At 38.2% G+C, this 20,263-nt stretch overlaps 1 protein-coding gene across 17 annotated transcripts in view; it reads right to left on the minus strand.

Annotated features, from left to right (window-relative positions):
• SOX6 (SRY-box transcription factor 6) overlaps window positions 1-20,263 on the minus strand; it is a 466,488-nt gene that overhangs the window by 152,379 nt on the left and 293,846 nt on the right. For all 17 annotated transcript variants that reach the window (XM_080975160.1, XM_080975165.1, XM_080975162.1 and 14 more), the window contains 2 exons: window positions 5,073-5,245; window positions 1,356-1,424 (listed from right to left, as the gene is read on the minus strand). In XM_080975160.1, coding sequence (XP_080831286.1) covers window positions 1,356-1,424; window positions 5,073-5,245 — 242 coding nt within the window. The remainder of the gene's footprint in view (window positions 1-1,355; window positions 1,425-5,072; window positions 5,246-20,263) is intronic.

Genomic DNA, 20,263 nt, shown 5'->3' on the forward strand with positions numbered 1-20,263 from the left:
TTCTGGACAATGAAGTTGTCTACAAGGCCAGTGAGGAATCTGTTTGACCTTATGCTCTTGGCTGAGTTTGACATCCAACAAATATCCGGGTAATTGAAGTCCCCCATTACTACTATCTCCCTTCCTTTTGCATGCTTGGCCATCTGTTCCAGGAAGGCATCATCTATGTCCTCCATTTGGCTTGGGGATTCTATAGTAAACTCCCACAATGAGGTCACTGTTATTCTTCTCTCCCTTAATTTTGACCCAAATGCTCTCACTTTGGCTTTGAGGTTCTAAATCTTGGATCTCTTCACAGGTATACACATCCCTGACATATAACGCCACTCCTCCTCCTTTCTTGTCTGGTCTGTTTCTCTGAAATAGATTGTATCCCTCCATTATTACATTCCAATCGTGGGACTTACCCCACCAGGTTTCAGTGATGCCTATTATGTCATATTTAGTTTGCTGTACCATGGAAATCAAGTTAAGTTAGGATTGCAAGCTACATTTCAGAAGTACTTTCTTGTTTTTAACAGAAGAGCTATTACTAACAGATGCCATACAGAGGTGAAGTTCTCCATGTTTCATATCAGTGTGATTTATTTCTGAGAAAACACTGTCTCTGACCATCTCACTTGTTCTAAGAATCAAACTATTTGTATAAATAGTGAAAGGAGCCTCTGCTAGGTATGTATTGTAAAGGTACAAATACAATTCCCTTTTGGCTTTTTATAGGTGACTGTTTGACTTGTGGTAATAACATTGCTATAGCTATGATGAGGCATTAAAAGAAAAGAAAATAACCACAACAAATGCTTTCAAAATATAATACTTCTTCACAATATGTTTTTGAATATATCCAAGAGTGGGTCCTTGGACCATATTGAATGCTCCTGCTCTCTCTCACACACACCACTAAAACTTGAATTGGTGCCCCTGGCAGATAAACATTGCTGCCTACAAAGGGTTTGGTACTTATATACCTACACAGCAATAGCTGCAGATGTTTTCCATAGTAATTGTCTCAGTATAAAGCAGTTCAGTCTTGGTTGTAATAAAGCAATCCATAACCAACAATTGAATCACTGCTTTTCCTCCGTAGCACAGAAGTTAAAATGCCTGTTTATCTTACAGCTAAATAGGAAGATTTAAAAGTAATGCATATCTTTCAAACAAAACCTGTTTATTAACAAAAGGCAGGCTACACCAAAATATTTATCACAATTTAATTCTTTTTTAAATGTGGACAATCCTCCTTGGATTTGAAGCTTTGCTTGTCTAGGAGGGTAAAAGCAATTTTGTTGTAAAGCTTCCCCTTTTACTAAATGGAATTTAAGCATAATCAGAAGAGAGCAATAAAACACACTGACCTGAATTTGCTGCTGCAGTAGATTGATTTTGTGCTGCTGTTGCAGAAGTTGCTGCTGTTGTCTTGCAATCTATTAGAAATAAATTTTCCATTAAATTAAAACAGTGATGTTGAGGCTTCAATATTATTGAGTGAAAACAAGTTCCTACTTATTCCTCATGATAATTTCAAAGATTTTTCTTCTTTGTTTCACCGAACCACATTTGTTGTGGAGTTAACTAAAAGATTGGAAGAAGGTTTAAATATATTGTTTACTAACCTATCTTTAAAGACTATTGAAGTAATTGAAACACAGGGCTTGAAGTTAGTTAAGTCTACATGTATTCATTCTCAAAGCTTCAGCTTCAGCTGGACCTTGCATACATGACAGAGGGCTTTCTCTCCTATGTTTCTCCTGGCTTCTGAGCCAGCAGGGGAGGCCCTACCTTTAGGACGTCTCCTATTTGCAGGTGAAATTTGTGGGAAATCAGAGCACAACCTTTCCAGTAATCACATCAACACTTTGGAACTTTCTGCTCAGGGAAGCACACCTCACAACTTCTTTATTCTCCATTTGTCATTAACTTGCACCTTTACTGTACCAAAGTGCTTCCCTTAGGAGTAGCTAGATCAGCCTTCCACAACTTTGTACCAGTGTGGTTCCTCCACACAGGGCACTGAGTCAAGGGGAACATTGTTGTTGTTGTTGTTTAGGGTACCTACTGAGAAGACCCATTTAAAAAGCAACTGTACCAAAATGAATTATTGTGAAATTAAGAAATATGCAAGGTGGTGGTGGGGGCACTCAATTTTGTTCTCGCTCAGACACCATATTACCAAAGTACTATGCTCAGCCTGAGAGCAACTCTCCTGATCAGGTTTCCTGAACCTCAGCCCTCCAGATGTTTTTGGCCTACAACTCCCATGATCCCTAGTCAGCAGGACCAGTGGTCAGGGATGATGGGAATTGTAGTCTCCAAACATCTGGAGGGCCGAGGTTGAAGAAGCCTGCTCCTGACAAACCATCCAATGATTACTGAAGGGGATGTAAGAAGCCCTTTCTCTAGTTCTTCTCAGCTATTATTAGGTTCATGCAAAACTGTCTGAATAAGACTATGCCTTCCATCATCAAACACATGCTACCAAATCCAAGTTGCTGCGGTAGCATGACTAATGGGGCAGGAGGAGAATTTAACGTTGTCTTTAGCTTTATGGATGAAAGTTATATTTCACCATTGAGCTGAGAACTTAAACATGTGTTTCAGCAACATCCCTACTTAAAGCAATTACTTTTCCACAAAATTTCCACAAATGCCATGGCCACGAGAGAGCAATGAAAATGCTCAAGTCACCAGGGGGAAAGCATTTTAATGACATAATAAGAGCACATCAAAATCAACTCTCGATATAATAAGAGCACAATGCACAACTCTCCCAGGACCCTCAGAAATTTTAATGCACATTATTGTGCTTTAGCTATATGCTCTTGCTTCCTTCTCCAGTATAAATAGAATAGATTGGGAAAGATGATAGGTAGAACAGAGTTACACTTTCAGAATAATAAAGTAGCTCAACCTGTTGGAGTGAAACCACTTCAGAATGCAAGTGGGGGGACTGCCTGTTTGAATGACTGTGGTTGTAAACATGCATAGAAAACTAAAGCATGAGGGGGAAACCCTAAGCTAAACTAGAATTTTTCTCATTGACATGTTAGTTTTCTACAAGCAGGGCCTTATTTTACATATATGAGAGAGGAATTAAAAACAGACTCTGCTGAGTCTGAAGCAGCTCCACAGACCAAGGCCTTGCTTAAGGTCTCACGTAAAAGGAAGCTGAAACTGTGGTGACACAGCATGTCCTTCTCTTCAATTGCCCTGCGGCCAGGGAATTCCTTCTTAAAGAGTTGTGTGCCAGCAGACTATGAATTTTTGAAAAAGTTGCTGGCAGTGATTTTTGTTTTGTTTTAGTTTACTGTTCTTACCCTGCTTTCGAAGTTGATGTGCTTGAAAATTGTAAGATTTCTACTCTTACTGTTGAATTTTACCATGGAAAGGCATCTTGAAGATGTGGAGAGAGATTTATTTTTGTAAAAATAAAAATAGGTGTAAGATTCATTTTGTCATTTAGTGAAAGGAGCAAATCCATACATCATGCCTCATTGTATCTAGGACCTGAGAAATGTTTGCATCTAGGACCTGAGAAATGACAAAGGCTTTGTATAATTTGGGGACTGATTTTGTTTGAGATCAATTTGCTAGTGCACAGCTCACTGCAGTTCTAAGTACAATATATGATCAAATGAATATTCATTTCCTTATGGAAACCAGTGAAGTACTACCATGGCATTTAATATTGATGGTGGTGTGATTGAAAAAGGCATCCAAAACACTACAGTGCAATTACCATAGCACAATTTCAATGTATAGGGCTTGACACCGCAAAAGCTGGTACAGAAGCACCATGTGGCTCAAATTCTGAATTTTATTTGCCAATTGGTTGAGCTACATGCTCGCTTCATTGAGCATGACAACCTAGTTTTAAGTGTCATTTAATTTTCATTTTGAAATATAATTACAAAGTGTTCACTGTAAGATATCACTCGTCTGCAAATGTGTCAAGATTAATTTGTGCTAGCTTATTCACAAGTGTCAATAGTTAATTACTGTGTCATCTCTGGATGGCTAAATGACATTCTAACTTCTGATTTTTTACAGTATTCCTTTATGTTATTTTCCATTAGGGACGAGTCCATATTCCTTACATGTGGGCAAATATTCAAGCACATAAAATACAAGACGTCACAACTCATTAAAATCAACAGAGCATACATTGCTGTATATACCCTATAAAACATATTTAGCTGAAAAGATAATTCTAGTTATAATGTCAGATTTCTAAAAACTGCACATTAATTTGAAACCAATGCATAAGGAACTAATGGAATCTTTTGTTGTTAAATGTTTTCCACCAGACAGCATGGAATATTGTTTATCTCCTAGTCCTTACCAATATTTGGCTGGTGGGGTGGGGTGTGTGTAGGGTTTTTGTTTTTTCGTTTCTTTTTAAGATATAATGTTCAGAGAAAGAGAGTTAACTGATCCTTTTGCCAAAGTTTATTAAGATGCTGTAAATCACCTACTTAGGAACTAGTAACAAAGCAAGCCTTACAGACAGGAAAATATCCATTTGACAGGTATGTTGGAGTCTACTGTATAGGCATAATCCAGCAGATATTATTCTGGCACAAATTCTATTCAAATTAATAGGTTTGTGAGAACATTTCCTGGTTCACTGAGCCCTTACAAGTTCCCGTCTGCCCTTTCCTAAGTAAACAAATGAATCCTTTCTATCACCCACTTCCGATACTGGACAAACCTCCTTCACAATGTATCCTTATCACAATCCTCATTGCATTTGGACATTTTGAAAATGGAGAATTGAAATTCTAACATGGATAGTTTTTCAAGGATTGCTACAATTTATTCTTTCTTTACAACTTTTTGGGAGGATATAAATTCATAACGCAGTATTTTACATACATGTATTATCAAAGGTAATGTTTACAAGTAGCAGGCTGTAAAAAGCCAGCATATTGTGGAAAGTACAGTTATTTGTCTCTTGTTTGCAAATAATATATCCCAGACCCTTTTTGGTTGGGAGTGGATGTAAGAAATAGTAGAATTTTTTTCTGGGTGTGGAAAAAGAAAACGTTTTCATATGTTGCTGTTTTGTTGCTCACCTGTTCTTGCTGTTGGCGAGCAAGGTCCATTTGCTGCCGTTGTTTTTCAATTTGTGAGGCTGCCAGCTTTTTCTGCTCATCGTGGGCAGCCAGAAGCTGCTCCCGTAAACTGATGAGCTGGGTGATCATGGTAGAGAGCTGTCGCTCTTTTTCCGCTAGGCTTTCAGGTGTACCTGAAGGAGATAGAGAAATGCAGAATAAATAACATGTAGAGAGCAACAATGAAACAAAAAGGAAATAACCTGAGTTTTTGTATCTGACAAATGGCAGTTTGAATATTTATTTTATTAGAATATGTACCAGTAAATCCTGCTTGTGTTTTTGCTGTATTCTGAAAGATAGGGAATGTCACTATATACTGTGAACAGAAAAGAGACAATTTACCCCCCTTCTGACAAGAGTAATTAATTATGTACTCTGCAATATCAAATCCCTCTTTCCCTTCCATCCCAGTGTAATGACTCCTTAATGGATTACCAAATTCACAAATAGATTAACATAATTTTCCCTCCATTATACATTTTTAAACAAACAAAATATAAGATGACTAAAAAAATCCTGCTTAATAAGGAAAACAACTTAATTATTGCTGCTAATTTCTCAGAGATCTCCAGTATTAACCAAGAACTGAGCACACCACAGAGTTCTACAAGAGATGCCTCATTTTTGTTACTAAGAAACCATGCCTAAGTTAAGCCTTAATAAAGGGTGTGTATAGGCACCACTAAACCTGTAGGTATTGAAATAGGGCTCAGAATGAAAGAAACATAATGTGAGCCTTCTTATTTACGTTAAAATTAATTTTACAAGATTTAAACTTAGTGGGAAATTCAGTTTTCTTTACATGAATGGTCCTTATTGATGGATGCTTTCGCACAGCTTCCTTGCTAAGTGTATCAAACTAGAAATCTAAAACTGTCCAACTTTGTAATTGTGATTTTACAAAAGAATTGGCTTTAAAGGTTATGGGTTAATTGTTAACGTGTTCATTGTGACTGCCTGCAGTCTAGAGTTACCAAGCATAGGATGCACATGTGAGATTCCACAATCTAAGAGTAGCTGAATCTTATTTAAATAAATGCAAATTTAAATTTATTCAGCTGAGATACCTGATCATTCTGCCACATGCCCACCTTGAACCAGAATATTTTCACTGTCCTGCTTACATCTCTATATTCCTGCAATATCAGCACTTTATATCACAAAATTATTTATTATTTATTAAAACTGTCCGTCACTTTATCTTGCCCAGGACAACCCAAAGCAACTTACAACAAAACAGACAGCCAATGAACCATACACTGATACATCAAAACCAAGTGGAAAGAGAAATACATTTTAAAAAATCACACTGGCAATATTTTAGCACTGTAATACCCAGTGTGATCTAGAATATGTATACAAATGTTTACAAAGCTATCAGACTGCAAAAGCCACGGTGGAATATATTATATATCAACCCATGCATACTGAAGAACCTATAACGCCTTGCAACTACTACATCAGAAGAAAATCTAAATACAAGAATTACTATGATTTTACAACTTTAAGGCTACAAGCCCAATTTATATATTTTGAATAGTGAAATGTCATGCCTTGAAACTCATGCTGGGACCTTGAACTAAAGTGAACAATTGATAAAAGCACTGAAGCAATAGAACAGCAAACGTAACTAGAAGAAATCAAACTCAGCTCATGCATCTTCTATGGAAAATCTGCTGGGCAAGGAAAACAAAATTCTACTTTGACACATGATTAGAAATGCTCTTCTATCCTGGAATATCTAACACAAAAAGGGCGTGTGAGAGATCAAGCACTTAACAGGCTAATTTAGACACATCACATTTTAGATTTTTGTAATAAGAACAGCTGTACCACAACCTTAACTCATGTTAACTGAATGCCTGGGATTCTCTTCAAAGATAACTGAAGCTAAATTCATGGTTAACCTTATAATATGAAGTAAACTAATGACTAAGCAGTGATTTGCATACATGTATGACTGACTGATCTGGGAATTCAATCTGTTCCAAGAGGATCACTTACTAGATTTTACTGTGACTTTCAAAATGGTGCCAAGCACCCTTAAAACTGAGTGCTGGTGAGCTGCAGTGGCTAGAGGGTGGAAGCTGGATGTGAGAACTCCAAGCCCAACTCTCAAAGTTCAACTTGGCCAGGCAGGTCACTGGGTGGATTGGGGGAAAGCCACTGTCATTAAGCTTATCTGACTTCACAGAGACAAAGCAAAGATAGAGTAAGGTCAACCAATTCAATCTAAGCTTCTTAATAATATAAATGTAAAGTAATTGGAAACATAGGTACAGACTAGCAGGTAATCCCCCGGGCAACTCTTCTTCTCTTGCCATTCAACAACTGCATCTACACTAGGTGAAACAAAGAACATCTCCAAGGTTTATTTCCAAAGGGTTCCTGGCATCCCAAATAAAATTAAACAGTTGGGTAAAAAGCTTAATGGTGTAATGTTGCATAAATAAATCCTTATACACAGTCATTGTGAACAATTTTCATATAATGCACATATATACCATTTATTGTAAATAAATAGGTAAGATAAAGAGCAAGCACTGATCTACCATCTTCCAAGTGTCATATCATATGTACCACAATTGATATTAAAACTTGAACTTTTAGAAATACAAGGTCAGCTCTCACAAATCATTAACTTTAACGTGTGTTTTTTGTAATTATCCACCTTGGCAATGTTATCATGTAATTCCAGTGCCCATCCAAAAAGGGGAAGGAGGTAGTTTGCAATGACATTGTAACAATGCTCACAATTCCGTGGGCTTGTCACATGTAGCAGCATCTGTGAAGCAGGATTTCAAGGGCCCAGCAGTTTGAGACTTGAATGTTGTCAGGTATGAGAGAACATCCTAGAGATGGCAACGCTTTCATATAAGGATATTCCCTATCATCATCATCATCATTTTAACTGAATAGGCTGATTTAGTTGTAACTTTGCTAATACATAGTGTTTTGCCAAGCCATTGTACTTATCCATACACGACATTCCTGTGTGAGCATACATACTTCTCTCCTGTCCCTTTCCTATTTAGCAATAAGCATGATTTACTGTTAGGTAAAGGTAAAGGGACCCCTGACCATTAGGTCCTGTCGTGATCGACTCTGGGGTTGCGGCGCTCATCTCGCTTTATTGGCCGAGGCAGCCGGCATACAGCTTCCATGTCATGTGGCCAGCATGACTAAGCCGCTTCTGGCAAACCAGAGCAGCGCACGGAAACGCCATTTACCTTCCCGCCGGAGCGGTACCTATTTATCTGCTTGCACTTTGACGTGCTTTCGAATTGCTAGGTTGGCAGGAGCAGAGACCGAGCAACAGAGCTCACCCCGTCGCGAGGATTCGAACCGCCGACCTTCTGATCAGCAAGTCCTAGGCTCTGTGATTTAACCCACAGCACCACCTGCGTCCCTGATTTACTGTTACATCTGAACAAATGTAGCTAGAGTTTCCACAAAACACAGTTGATTCTTAAACCAGATAGTGAAATAAAATTCCAATCTGAATTTCAAACATCTGGTTTAAGAGCAAACTATATATATATATATTATAATATTTATTAAAGTTTCGAGATATTACAAAAATAAGAGAAAAAAGAAAAAAAAGGAAAAAAGAAACAAAAATAAAAATACAAAGTAAAAACAGTTAAAAACAAATCAGTCTTTCCATATCTTATCTTTCATTTGCTTGTTTCCCTGACCTCCTCACACCTCCCTTTTTTGTATTCCAGTTCAATTAGTTAATTCAGCAATTCCTTTCCCTCTTTGGTTTTATCTTAATCTTCCATCTTAATATATTATAACTTTAAATTATCACCTATTAACAATCCATTTTTACATATTCCTTTCTAACATTGCAACTAAAAGCCGCTTAACTTCAATCCAACATCATTCTAACATTCATTAATTTTGCAGTGTTTCTGTAAATAGTTTTTAAATTTCTTCCAATCTTCTTCTACCGACTCTTCTCCCTGGTCTCAGATTCTGCCAGTCATTTCCGCCAGTTCCATATAGTCCATCACCTTCGTCTGCCATTCTTCCAGAGTGGGTAAATCTTGCGTCTTCCAGTGTTTTGCGATAAGTATTCTTGCTGCTGTTGTGGCATACATAAAGAAAGTTCTATCCTTCTTTAACACCAATTGGCCAACCATGCCCAGGAGAAAGGCCTCTGGTTTCTTCAGAAAGGTATATTTAAGTACCTTTTTCATTTCATTATAGATCATCTCCCAGAAAGCCTTAATCCTTGGGCACGTCCACCAAAGGTGAAAGAATGTACCTTCAGTTTCTTTACATTTCCAACATTTATTATCGGGCAAATGATAGATTTTTGCAAGCTTGACTGGTGTCATGTACCACCTGTATATCATTTTCATAATATTCTCTCTTAAGGCATTACATGCCGTAAACTTCATACCTGTGGTCCATAACTGTTCCCAGTCAGCCATCATTATGTTATGTCCAACATCTTGTGCCCATTTAATCATAGCAGATTTCACCGTTTCATCCTGAGTATTCCATTTCAACAGCAAGTTATACATCTTTGACAAAATCTTAGTTTTGGGTTCTAACAGTTCTGTTTCCAATTTTGATTTTTCCACCTGGAAGCCAATTTTCTTATCCAGATTGTATGCCTCCATTATTTGATAATAATGAAGCCAATCTCGCACTTTATTTTTTAGTTTTTCAAAACTCTGCAATTTCAATTTATCTCCCTCTTGTTCCAGAATTTCCCAATATTTCGGCCATTTGGCCTCCATATTGAGCTTTTTCAGAGCCTTCGCTTCCATCGGTGACAACCACCTTGGGGTTTTATTTTCAAGTAGATCCTTATATCTTATCTAGACATTAAACAATGCTTTCCTGACAATATGGTTTTTAAATGCTTTATGTGCTTTGACCTTATCATACCACAAATAGGCATGCCATCCAAATACATTATTAAAGCCTTCTAAATCCAAAATGTCTGTGTTTTCAAGAAGCAGCCATTCTTTCAGCCAGCAAAAAGCTGCTGATTCATAATAAAGTTTAAGGTCTGGCAGGGCAAATACACCTCTTTCCTTTGCATCCGTTAGTATTTTAAATTTTATTCTAGGCTTCTTGCCCTGCCAGACAAATCTAGAAATATCTCTCTGCCACTTCTTGAAGCAATCCATTTTATCCAAAATTTGCAATGTTTGAAACAGAAACAACATTCTAGGCAATACATTCATTTTTATCACAGCAATACGGCCTAGCAGTGAAAGCTTCAGATTTGACCAGATTTCTAAATCTTTTTTCACTTCTGTCCAGCATTTTTCATAATTGTCTTTAAATAGATTCCCATTTTTAGCTGTCATGTTAATCCCCAGGTATTTCACTTTCTTAACCACTGTTAAACCTGTCTCATTCTGAAACCTCTCTCTCTCAATCGCTGTTAAATTTTTCTCTAAGAACTTTGTTTTTAACTTATTCAGTTTAAATCCTGCAACCTGACCAAATTCTTGAATCAGTTCCAAAACTCTTTTGGTACTAGATTCTGGCTCCTGTAATGTCAATACTAAGTCATCTGCAAATGCTCTCAATTTGTACTGTTTAGCTCCGACTTGTATACCTTTAACCAATTGGTCCCTTCTAATCATATTCAACAGGACCTCCAGGACCGATATAAAAAGCAATGGGGAGATTGGGCAACCTTGTCGTGTCCCTTTTTCTATCTTAAATTCCTCCGTCACCATGTTATTAACAATTAATTTAGCCTTTTGTTCTGAATAAATTGCACTTATACCGTTTCCAAAGCCTTGACCTACCCCCATCCCCTGTAGATTCTTCTTCATAAAACTCCAAGAAATGTTGTCAAAAGCTTTCTCTGCGTCCACAAATATCAAAACTGCCTTGGTATTAATATTCACTTGTAATTTTTCTAAAATATTGATTATGTTTCTCATATTAGCAGACAAGTGTCTACCCGGGAGAAAGCCTGCTTGATCTTTATGAATCTCTTCCGCTAACACTTTTTTTAGTCTTTTAGCCAAAATGTCTGCAAAGATTTTATAATCCACATTAAGCAGTGATATGGGGCGGTAGTTCTTAAGCTGCGTCTTTTCAGTCTCTGTCTTCGGTATAAGTGTGATATACGCTTCCTTCCACGACTCTGGTGCCCTTTTCCCATCCATTATTTCATTACAGACTTCCTTTAAAGGTTGTACTAACCATTCTCTTAAAGATCTGTAGTATCTAGAAGTCAGTCCATCCGGTCCTGGAGATTTACCTAATTGCATATTCTGAATGGCACCTTCTACCTCCTGTTCAGTTATTTTATAGTTCAGCATTAATTTGTTTTCTTGAGAGATTTTTTGTAATCCATTTATTTTCAAAAATCGGTCTACATCAATTTCTTTCTGTGGCCCTTGTGTATATAGTTGTTTAAAATACCTCTGGAAATAGTTTCTAATCTTGACTGGGTTCTGTATGTTCTTTCCTTCCACTTCTAAATTTATAATAGTGTTTAATTTTTGTCTTTTTTTCATTTGCCAGGCCAACAATTTCCCACATTTATTACCCGACTCAAATGTCCTTTGTCTCATTTGTTTAATTTTCCATTCTATCTCCTGATTCATCATTTTCATGTATTGTACTTGATATAACTTTATTTCTCTCAAGATCTCTTGCGACTTTGGTTTTGCTCTTAATTTCTTTTCACTTTCCTTTATTTTCTCCAATATTTTATCCTTCTTCTCATTTTGAATTCTCTTCTTTATTGCATTCTGTTGTATCAAGAACCCTCTCATAACAGCTTTGCTTGCGTCCCAGATTACTCTTTTTTCAACATTAGTGTTCATATTTATCTCAAAATAGTCTCTCAAGGTTTTTTGGGCCTTCTTAGTCACTTCTTCATTTCTAAATAAGGTGTCATTCATCCTCCATCTGAAAGAGCCAGTTGGTGTTAGTTTCATCTCCATCTTCACAGCATTATGGTCGGAGCAAGTTTTTGGACAAATTTTTTCTTGTCTTTGGTGCCATTCCTCTAGTTACCCATATTTGGTCAATTCTTGTCCATGTCATTTTGGCTTCAGAGAAGAAGGTTTCCTCTCTAGCCAAGGGGTTCTTTGTTCTCCAGATATCAACTAAGTCCAAGTTGTCTGTCATCTCAAAAAAGGTTTTCGGTAGTCTGCCATCCTTAGTGACTACCTGTCTTTGTGCCTTGTCCATATTTGTAGATACCACTCTGTTCATATCTCCCATCAAAATCACATTATAGTCCAAATAGTCCATCAAGGTCTAATGCAACTTTTTAAAGAATTCAGATTTCCCCTCATTTGGTGCATAAACTCCTATTATTAAAAATTTCTCTCCTTGTATTTGAATTTCAATTGCCACAAATCTTCCTTGGTCATCTTTAAAGATAAATTTTGGTGATAGTCTCTCCTTTGCATAAATCACTACTCCTCTTTTTTTAACTTTGTCCGATGAGATAAACTCCTGACCCAGTCTTTTGTTGATCAATACTTTTCTATGTAGCCTTATCACATGTGTTTCCTGTAGACAAATCAAGTCCAATTGTTCCTTTTTTAATAAATGAAAAACTCTTTTCCTTTTCTGGGGGGTGTTGAGACCATTAGTATTCCAGCTTAATAGTTGCAGAGCCATGATGTAGTTACTTTACTTTTCCTCCAACTGCGCCAAGTGCCTGTTCCTGCTCCGTCGGTGATAACACCTTCTCTGGGCAGTCCAATCCAAAAGGTAGTTTTGCTATGTCTAATATTCCTCTTTCTAATGCTCTTAGCTCTTCTCCAGATTCTTTCTGCAGGTCTTCTCCATGGTCTTTCAAAAATCTTTCTTTGTCGTCCACTGATCTTATTTTTATCTTTCTTCCTTTGAAGCTGAAAGATAGGCCTTGGGGAAATTCCCACCTAAAGATAATTCTGTTGCTTCTCAACAGGGCAATCAAATCTCCATAATTGGACCTAAGGTCCAAAAGATATTTCGGAATGTCTTTAAATATCTCCACTTTTGACTGATGTATTTCCAAAGTCTTCTGAAAGTGCAGACTCAAGATTTTGTCTCTCTCCTCTTTTGTTCGGAGGGTGATCAAACAGTCTCTCACCCTGTTCTTCTTCCCTCCTCTTCCAAGCCTGAAAGCACTCACTATCTTAAAATCTTCCTTCTCCAAATCTAGGTCCCAAAAGTCTGCAAATTCCTGCATAAGACAGTCAGTCAGATTGTCTTTCTCAAGTTCAGGTACAGCCCTGATCCTCAAATTCATTTATTTCTCCTTCAGTTCAATCATAGACAATATCGACCTGTGGTCCTCAAGTTGCCTATGTATCGGTGGTATCTTCTCTTCTACAGCAACTGCTATTTCCTTTGCTTCTTCAGCTGTCTTTCGGGTCAAAGTAGATTCCTGTAGCAGTTTCTCAATAGTTTCTGTATTAGTATTTACCTTCTGTCCCAGATTGTTAATACTTGTAGTATTTTGATCAATTTTAATTGATGCTTCAGCTACTTGTTTACTCAGTTTTTCCAGAGATTCATTAATTTTGCCTAATGCCTGAGCTAAAACATCTTCGGATGCCATTCCTTTAGGTTTAGATTGTACCATTGCAGCCCCTGATGATGCAGAGGGGCCAGATGTTGATGCTCTTCGCTGCAGCCCAGTGTCTGGGCAAAAAGATCTACCAGACCTCGTTGTTTTTTCCTGAGGCAAATCTATCTTTTCTTTTCCATCTGCCATAACACTCTAGTTAAAGCCCAAGGTCAGTCCCATGGCCAGAATTTGTTTTGAAGTGGAAAATTCCCCTGGCCCAGTTGTTATTGTAACAATTTCAAAGTTCCTCTAGGGGGACACAGTAGCAGTCAGAAGTTGTTGCCTTAAAAAAAAAACACCTTTTTTAATCCCCCAATTCACAAAATAGACAACAGTTTCAATTTCAGTTATTTTCCAGTTACTTTAAAACCAGGAGAAGCCAGCCAGAAACATTGTATCTCACTTGCAGAGTTAGCTGTCAAATAGTACTCTATTCACCAACAGCGCGTTTCACAGTACGGCATTCTTATTGTCCATTGGCAGCCCGTGGATTAAGCGGTGGATTTTAGCTTCCTTTCCTCTCTTTTTGCAGGGAAATACAGTTCACACCTTTCCCCCCTCCTCTCCTGCAGCCAAGGGGGGAAATCACTTGTTTTGATGTTAGAATTATAGTCCTTTTCAGGCGTCTTTCAAGGTTTTAGCTTAAAAGTTCGTTGCTTTACTCTATTTACAAAGAACGGAAGGCAGACTTCCTGTTTATGCCTCCCCGCTTCGGTACCAAATTACGTCTTTGTTCTCCTTTATTTCCAAAATTAACCTACTCACGGGTAGTTGTTTTTGTAGCCAGATTGTCACAGGAAAAAGGTAGCGCTCTCTGGTAGCAGCTGTGTGGCTTTGCTCCACGGAAGAAGCAGTTGACTCTCAGCACCACGCCACTTTCCCCGCTTCGCTCCGGAGCCCGTAATTGGGCTCCTTTACAAATTGGGGGGGGGCGCAAAAGGTGCCCGCCGAGTCCCACGGTCACAGGCTTCACCCGCCTGTGATTTTTTAAAGGGTCCCCGCTTCGCCGTAGCGGAACAGACCAGATTTCCATAGAGCCAGTCCCTCCGGATCAGAGCGAGTCCGCCATTACCGATGGCGCCATTACCGATGGCGCTGGTTTAAGAGCAAACTATAGTTCACAGGAACTCATTATGCCAGTTCACGTAAAACTATAACCATAGTTTTTGATTACCAAGAAAGCAAGTTGGGATTTGCACAGAGATGGAGAGGAGGGGGAAGAAGGAATATGTGCAACAGATAGAGCAGTTCAGATTGCCAAGCCGTGGTTTGGCCATTGGTAGCATCAGAACTGAGCTAAAGGCTCTATTCCAGGTATGGGGAACCTTTCCCCTCCAGATGTAGCTGAACTACAAGTCACATCATCCCTGGCCTTTGGCCATGCTTGATGGGATTTGTAGTTCAACAACAAGTGGAGGGACAAAGCTTCCCCAAACCGGCTCTACACAAATAGGGCAGATAAATACATAGAGCTGGTTTCAACAAAGTTGTTGTGCTAGAGGAAGCCAGCACAAGAAGGAACGTCTCCACCCCCATCGTTCTGCCCGGACACTGAGGTCCAGCGCCGAGGGCCTTCTGGCGGTTCCCTCACTGAGAGAAGCCAAGTTACAGGGAACCAGGCAGAGGGCCTTCTCGGTAGTGGCACCCACCCCGTGGAACACCCTCCCACCAGATCTCAAAGAGAAGAACAGCTACCAGACTTTTAGAAGATATCTGAAGGCAGCCCTTTTTAGGGAAGCTTTTAATGTTTAACAGACCACTGTATTTTAATACTTTGTTGGAAGCTGCCCAGAGTGGCTGGGGAAACCCAGCCAGATGGGCGGGATATAAATAATAAATTCTATTATATTCTATTCATTAGCGCAACTGGACTTTCCCCCCGCTTCTGATTAGGAAAGTCTGCAGAACCCCCAGAACAGAAGGGGGGGGGAAGAGAAGAAACATTGTCCCATCTGGGAGAGTGGCTTAGGATGCACAGCACTTATGCTGCCATCAGGATAAATATAAGGGAGCAGCACATAGGCAAGAGACCGATTTTCCTATAGAAGGCAGTCTTATCTGCCTAATGTACAGATTGGAACTCAGCTATCCACCAGATGATGCACTTCTCCAAATGTTGCAATGCCATTTGATACTTTGAATGTACCAAAATACATATTTAAACATGCATTTTGAAAGAAAGTGTATTAATTATAATTTAAATTGTGAATTATTTTTGTGTAATTAGCTGGAGCTGCTTTCTGTAGGCATGATAAAATACCAATATCCATCAGAATTGCTTCTCCTTTTTTGTAACACAAACAATGGTACACAAAATTTCTTCCATTCAAGAACCTGAAGTAACCACTATACTACAGAAATTAATATATGTATGTTTTCAGTTCATTAAATACACTGTGCTGTTGTGTAATTTAGGGGAGACACTCCTCAACTCTTTTATTCAAATTTCTGCATCCACTTCATCGAGTTTGATATCACTTCTAGCCCTGGATAAAGCAGCACTCTTGTGCATGTGACAGCAGTTATGTCTGCTATATGATAGCACTTATATGAAAGTTTTGGATCCCCTAAGCTATTTCGACAAATGCAGTCTTGTACAGCCAATGATACAACTCGCTCTTGTGCACAACTACCTAATTTTTGATGCTCCCATATATTCTATCAAAAGCAGGATTAGAGAACTAGGAGAGCATCATAATGCTTTCATTCTAATGGAAATGCTTTCACTCCTGTCACCCCCACTTTTCCTTTTACTATAGTTGAGATAGAAATAAAAAGCAACTTGCTAAGGATGCAGACCAGATTGAGCGGCTCTGGCTGGGCCAGCCAAGGTCTCTCATCATTTAACTGTGTGCTGTCATCATTTGTTTGCCATCCAAGTGCTACGATACCCTTAAGAAATTACCAGTAAATAAACTCTTCTGCTGAGCAAAAAATGGCATCTAAAACAAAATAATAATAAAAAACATTGCTAGCATATCTTCAAAATGCACTTGCTGTAAAGCCGGAAAAATACTCTTCATAAAGTATCTCAAAATACGTTACACATTACGGATTCACCTCTCTGTGTCTGTCATTAAACTGTATCTATCCTCTAACTCCAAAGACACTGACTGTTACAATCACCCCCTCCCTGCAGCTTTCCAGCAGGGTCTTCCTTATCCCCAAATCACATCTGTCTTGAGTTTCTCTCAGATTTGTCAGGTGGATCAGTGCTCCCCAGGGCCTGCTCCAGCTGAAGTATTTTAATTTGACTAAACACCTGATTTATTTTATCTCTCCGATGAGAAAGGCAGTTTGTCTTAATAGAGCCTGTCAGCCCACAGTCCCATTCAGAGCAATTTACAGGCAGCCAGGGATGCTGGGAGAGAAGAGTGCTGTGATTCTGTATTTTATCCTCCTCCAGAAAGCACCTAAAAGCAGCTATTCACAGCTCCTGCATGTGGCATTTTAGAACTGAATTAGCTTTTTATTCAAGTAACTACACTTGTTGTGAATAGCTTATCTGTAAAATTGCCACATTCACTACTGATTTTATTAACCTTTGGCTCTATCACAAAATGGTCTTCAGTTAGGAAGGACCTTTAAATTTGACATATATTTTTTCTAAGAGACCTTTATTCTAGTGACTTCAGATTTACTGAATTTGATCCATTGACTCCTTTACCAGTTATATTCAAAATCTTAAGTCTCAGAGGGAAAATCAATAGCATGCGTGGAAACCTTTATAGAGAGATAGATAATGACACTTTTCCTTAACAAAAGGTAAACAAAAAACAGAAACAAAAAACAAATCAAGTGTTAATAAAACTGCAATGTTTACATGTCCGCTGTTTCTTTGCAAAGGAGGAGAGATAGGGAGAGAACCAGAAAAGGTGGAGACCACACAACTTTTCTCCCAGCAGAAAAGCAATTGTGACAGCAGGGGCCCCTTCAGAAAGTAAGTAAGATAATTTTCAGTTTACTCAGGTACTAATTATTGATGCAACTGCAATCTTAATTGTCCACAGTATCTTTGTACAAGAGGAGAATAAGTAGAAAACCAGAACAACATGGCCATACCTCTGTGACCTGCTAGCAGACCCACCAGGTCTTGTGGTCATCAGCCACCACTGCATATAGAGGGAGATGCATTTCTAAGTAGGCATGCACAAAAAAACATGTGAAAAACATGCAAATGCACAGATCATAAAGCTGCCATTTATTGTGCAGCTATCCTTGAGAGGATTGTCTGCAGTTCCTTATCAACTGCAAACTCAGCAGCAAACATCAAACAGGTGCCCATAGAAAATGCATGGAAATTGGGGGCAATCTGGAAAGCATACAGGTGGGCAACCTGCATTTTATGCTGCCCCAACACCTGAAGCTATTCCATTATTCTATCCCATAAGAGTTCCTCCCTTATACCTCTTTATTTTTCTTGGCTTTTAAAAGTGTTTCACCCCTCTCAAGCTTCATAGCAGGAAACCAACAGGGACACTTTACACATTCCATTTTTAAGTTGCAGTTTAGCTTTACTTTAAAGTATGAATGTAACAAATAAGTATTACAGATACTGTAGAGCAGCCCAGATGTGGAATGTGCATTAATTTCTGCCTTTTTTGTTAATCAATATAGATATGAGTGAAACAAATGACTACAGAATAATTAATTAATTGATTACTCCAATTATATTTGCTTAGCTTAATATTATTCAATACCATTCATACATGCATTATCATCTCTCCTCATTTCCAATACATTTTCATACACACATGAAATTTTCACCTGGGCATTTTAAAGAAAGTGATCCAGTATTTCCTCTTTTTTTATCATCTAACATGCAAACACTATTCTGAAATTTTATTTCTAATCCATTAAGGAAAATGCTGACAAAGTAAATCAAAATACAAAGTAAGAGGATTAGGTCACGGACACATTAAAAAGAGTGCACATCCACAGAGTTGCAGAGCATCAACTATTGAAAGCAACAAAACCAACCATTCAAACTTTTTAAAAGAAAAAATAATAATAACCAGGGCAGAAATTTAGTATTTCAATAAAATCAATTACCCTTTCAGCTTCAATGTATGTGTGTGTGGTGTGTGTTTGTAGCAAAACACAATGCCAGACATAAAAGCGATGGTATTTCCTCTTAGATTGCCAGACATATAACTTGGTTAAACCATTCTGTCTAATATTGTGGACTGCAGCAAACATCAGATAGACTGTGATGTTTCTACTTCACAGGCTGCGGCCAGCCATTTAGCATTTACCTTGTTTGATTGGGTCACTTTTTAAATGCCACAAAACAGGGCAACAAAGGCAACAAAAATAAACAGTGAGGATAAAAAACACAGAGAGAAGAAAGTAACAATCGAATGGAAGGGCTTCCAAGATAAAAGTCACTTTGTGCTGTCTGTCTGTCTGTAGAGCTTCCTTCTCCTGTACACAGGCATCTAATTTAACTCCAACAGCAGTTTAAAAAGCTTTCCACTCTGAAGAGCCCCCAAGTGCATCATAAAGATAAAGGATTTCAGTACAGAACAACCACAAAGACTTCTATTATCTTATCAGTCTTTGGTTACAACAGCTGAACCAATATGACTAAGTTCTGAATGACTTTTTCTGTTTTTCATTTAAAAGAGAGAGAGAGAGAAAAGGGAAGGATACTGGAATTCCTTTATTCCATGATCAGTTAGCAATTGTTGATGCATCCATATGGTACTGTCCATTCCTGAGTCAATTAAAAGTTGTCTAAAGGCTGCAATTGTGTTTTGCAACATCCACTGCAAGCATGCACAGCATCTAGAGGGCTCACTCAGTGAATTAACTTACACGGCCCAAAAGGGAATGGAGAGGGAAAATGTCCTAATTTTACAGAGTACTGTAAAATTATTGTAGGTGAAAATATGTTGGCTAATACAAAAATAACTTAGATAGCATCTTAAACAAATACTGTTGCATTATGTACAAATACCATGCTTAAAAAGCAATGATTTGCAGAGTCTTCCAAAACTATTCTCAACACAACTTTTTCCAAAATTAATATCCAAAAACTATACATGACTTAAAGAAACTAGCCCTCTTTAGGCATCTATTCTGGTAGACCAAGAGTAGTTGGCAGGATGTATGTGTGTATGCATCATCATGTTGGCAGTTTCCACCCCCAACAAATTCAGCATTATTTGCATATTAAGAGCCTTAATTCTACAGGCATGAAGTCTGAAGCTGAGAGCAGATTACACATTACTAGCGGTTTTCTTCTGGGGGTACTCAAGGATACACAGTGCCAGCACTTTCCCCCCAAATGTTAAAAGTGTGGCACTTATACTATCACAACATCATGGTGAGTACTGGCATCTTTTTTTCTGCACATGACTACACCAAGTCACCTGCTCTCTATATGTGTTAGTTCACAACAGAGACAGAGTACTCTCTAAACCTAAATGACAGCATCACTCTGTGAAACTACTCCAAGTATCCAAACACAATTGCCTTCTGCTGCTTCTGCATCTTGAAGAACAAGAAAACTCATATGACATTACAAATCTTTTTTAAAAAATGTATCTATATATATATCCTACCTACTTTCCAAGAAACACAAGGC

This window comes from Podarcis pityusensis (assembly GCF_964106645.2).
Source record: "Podarcis pityusensis genome assembly, chromosome: 1".
Classification (NCBI taxonomy): Eukaryota; Metazoa; Chordata; class Lepidosauria; order Squamata; family Lacertidae; genus Podarcis; species Podarcis pityusensis.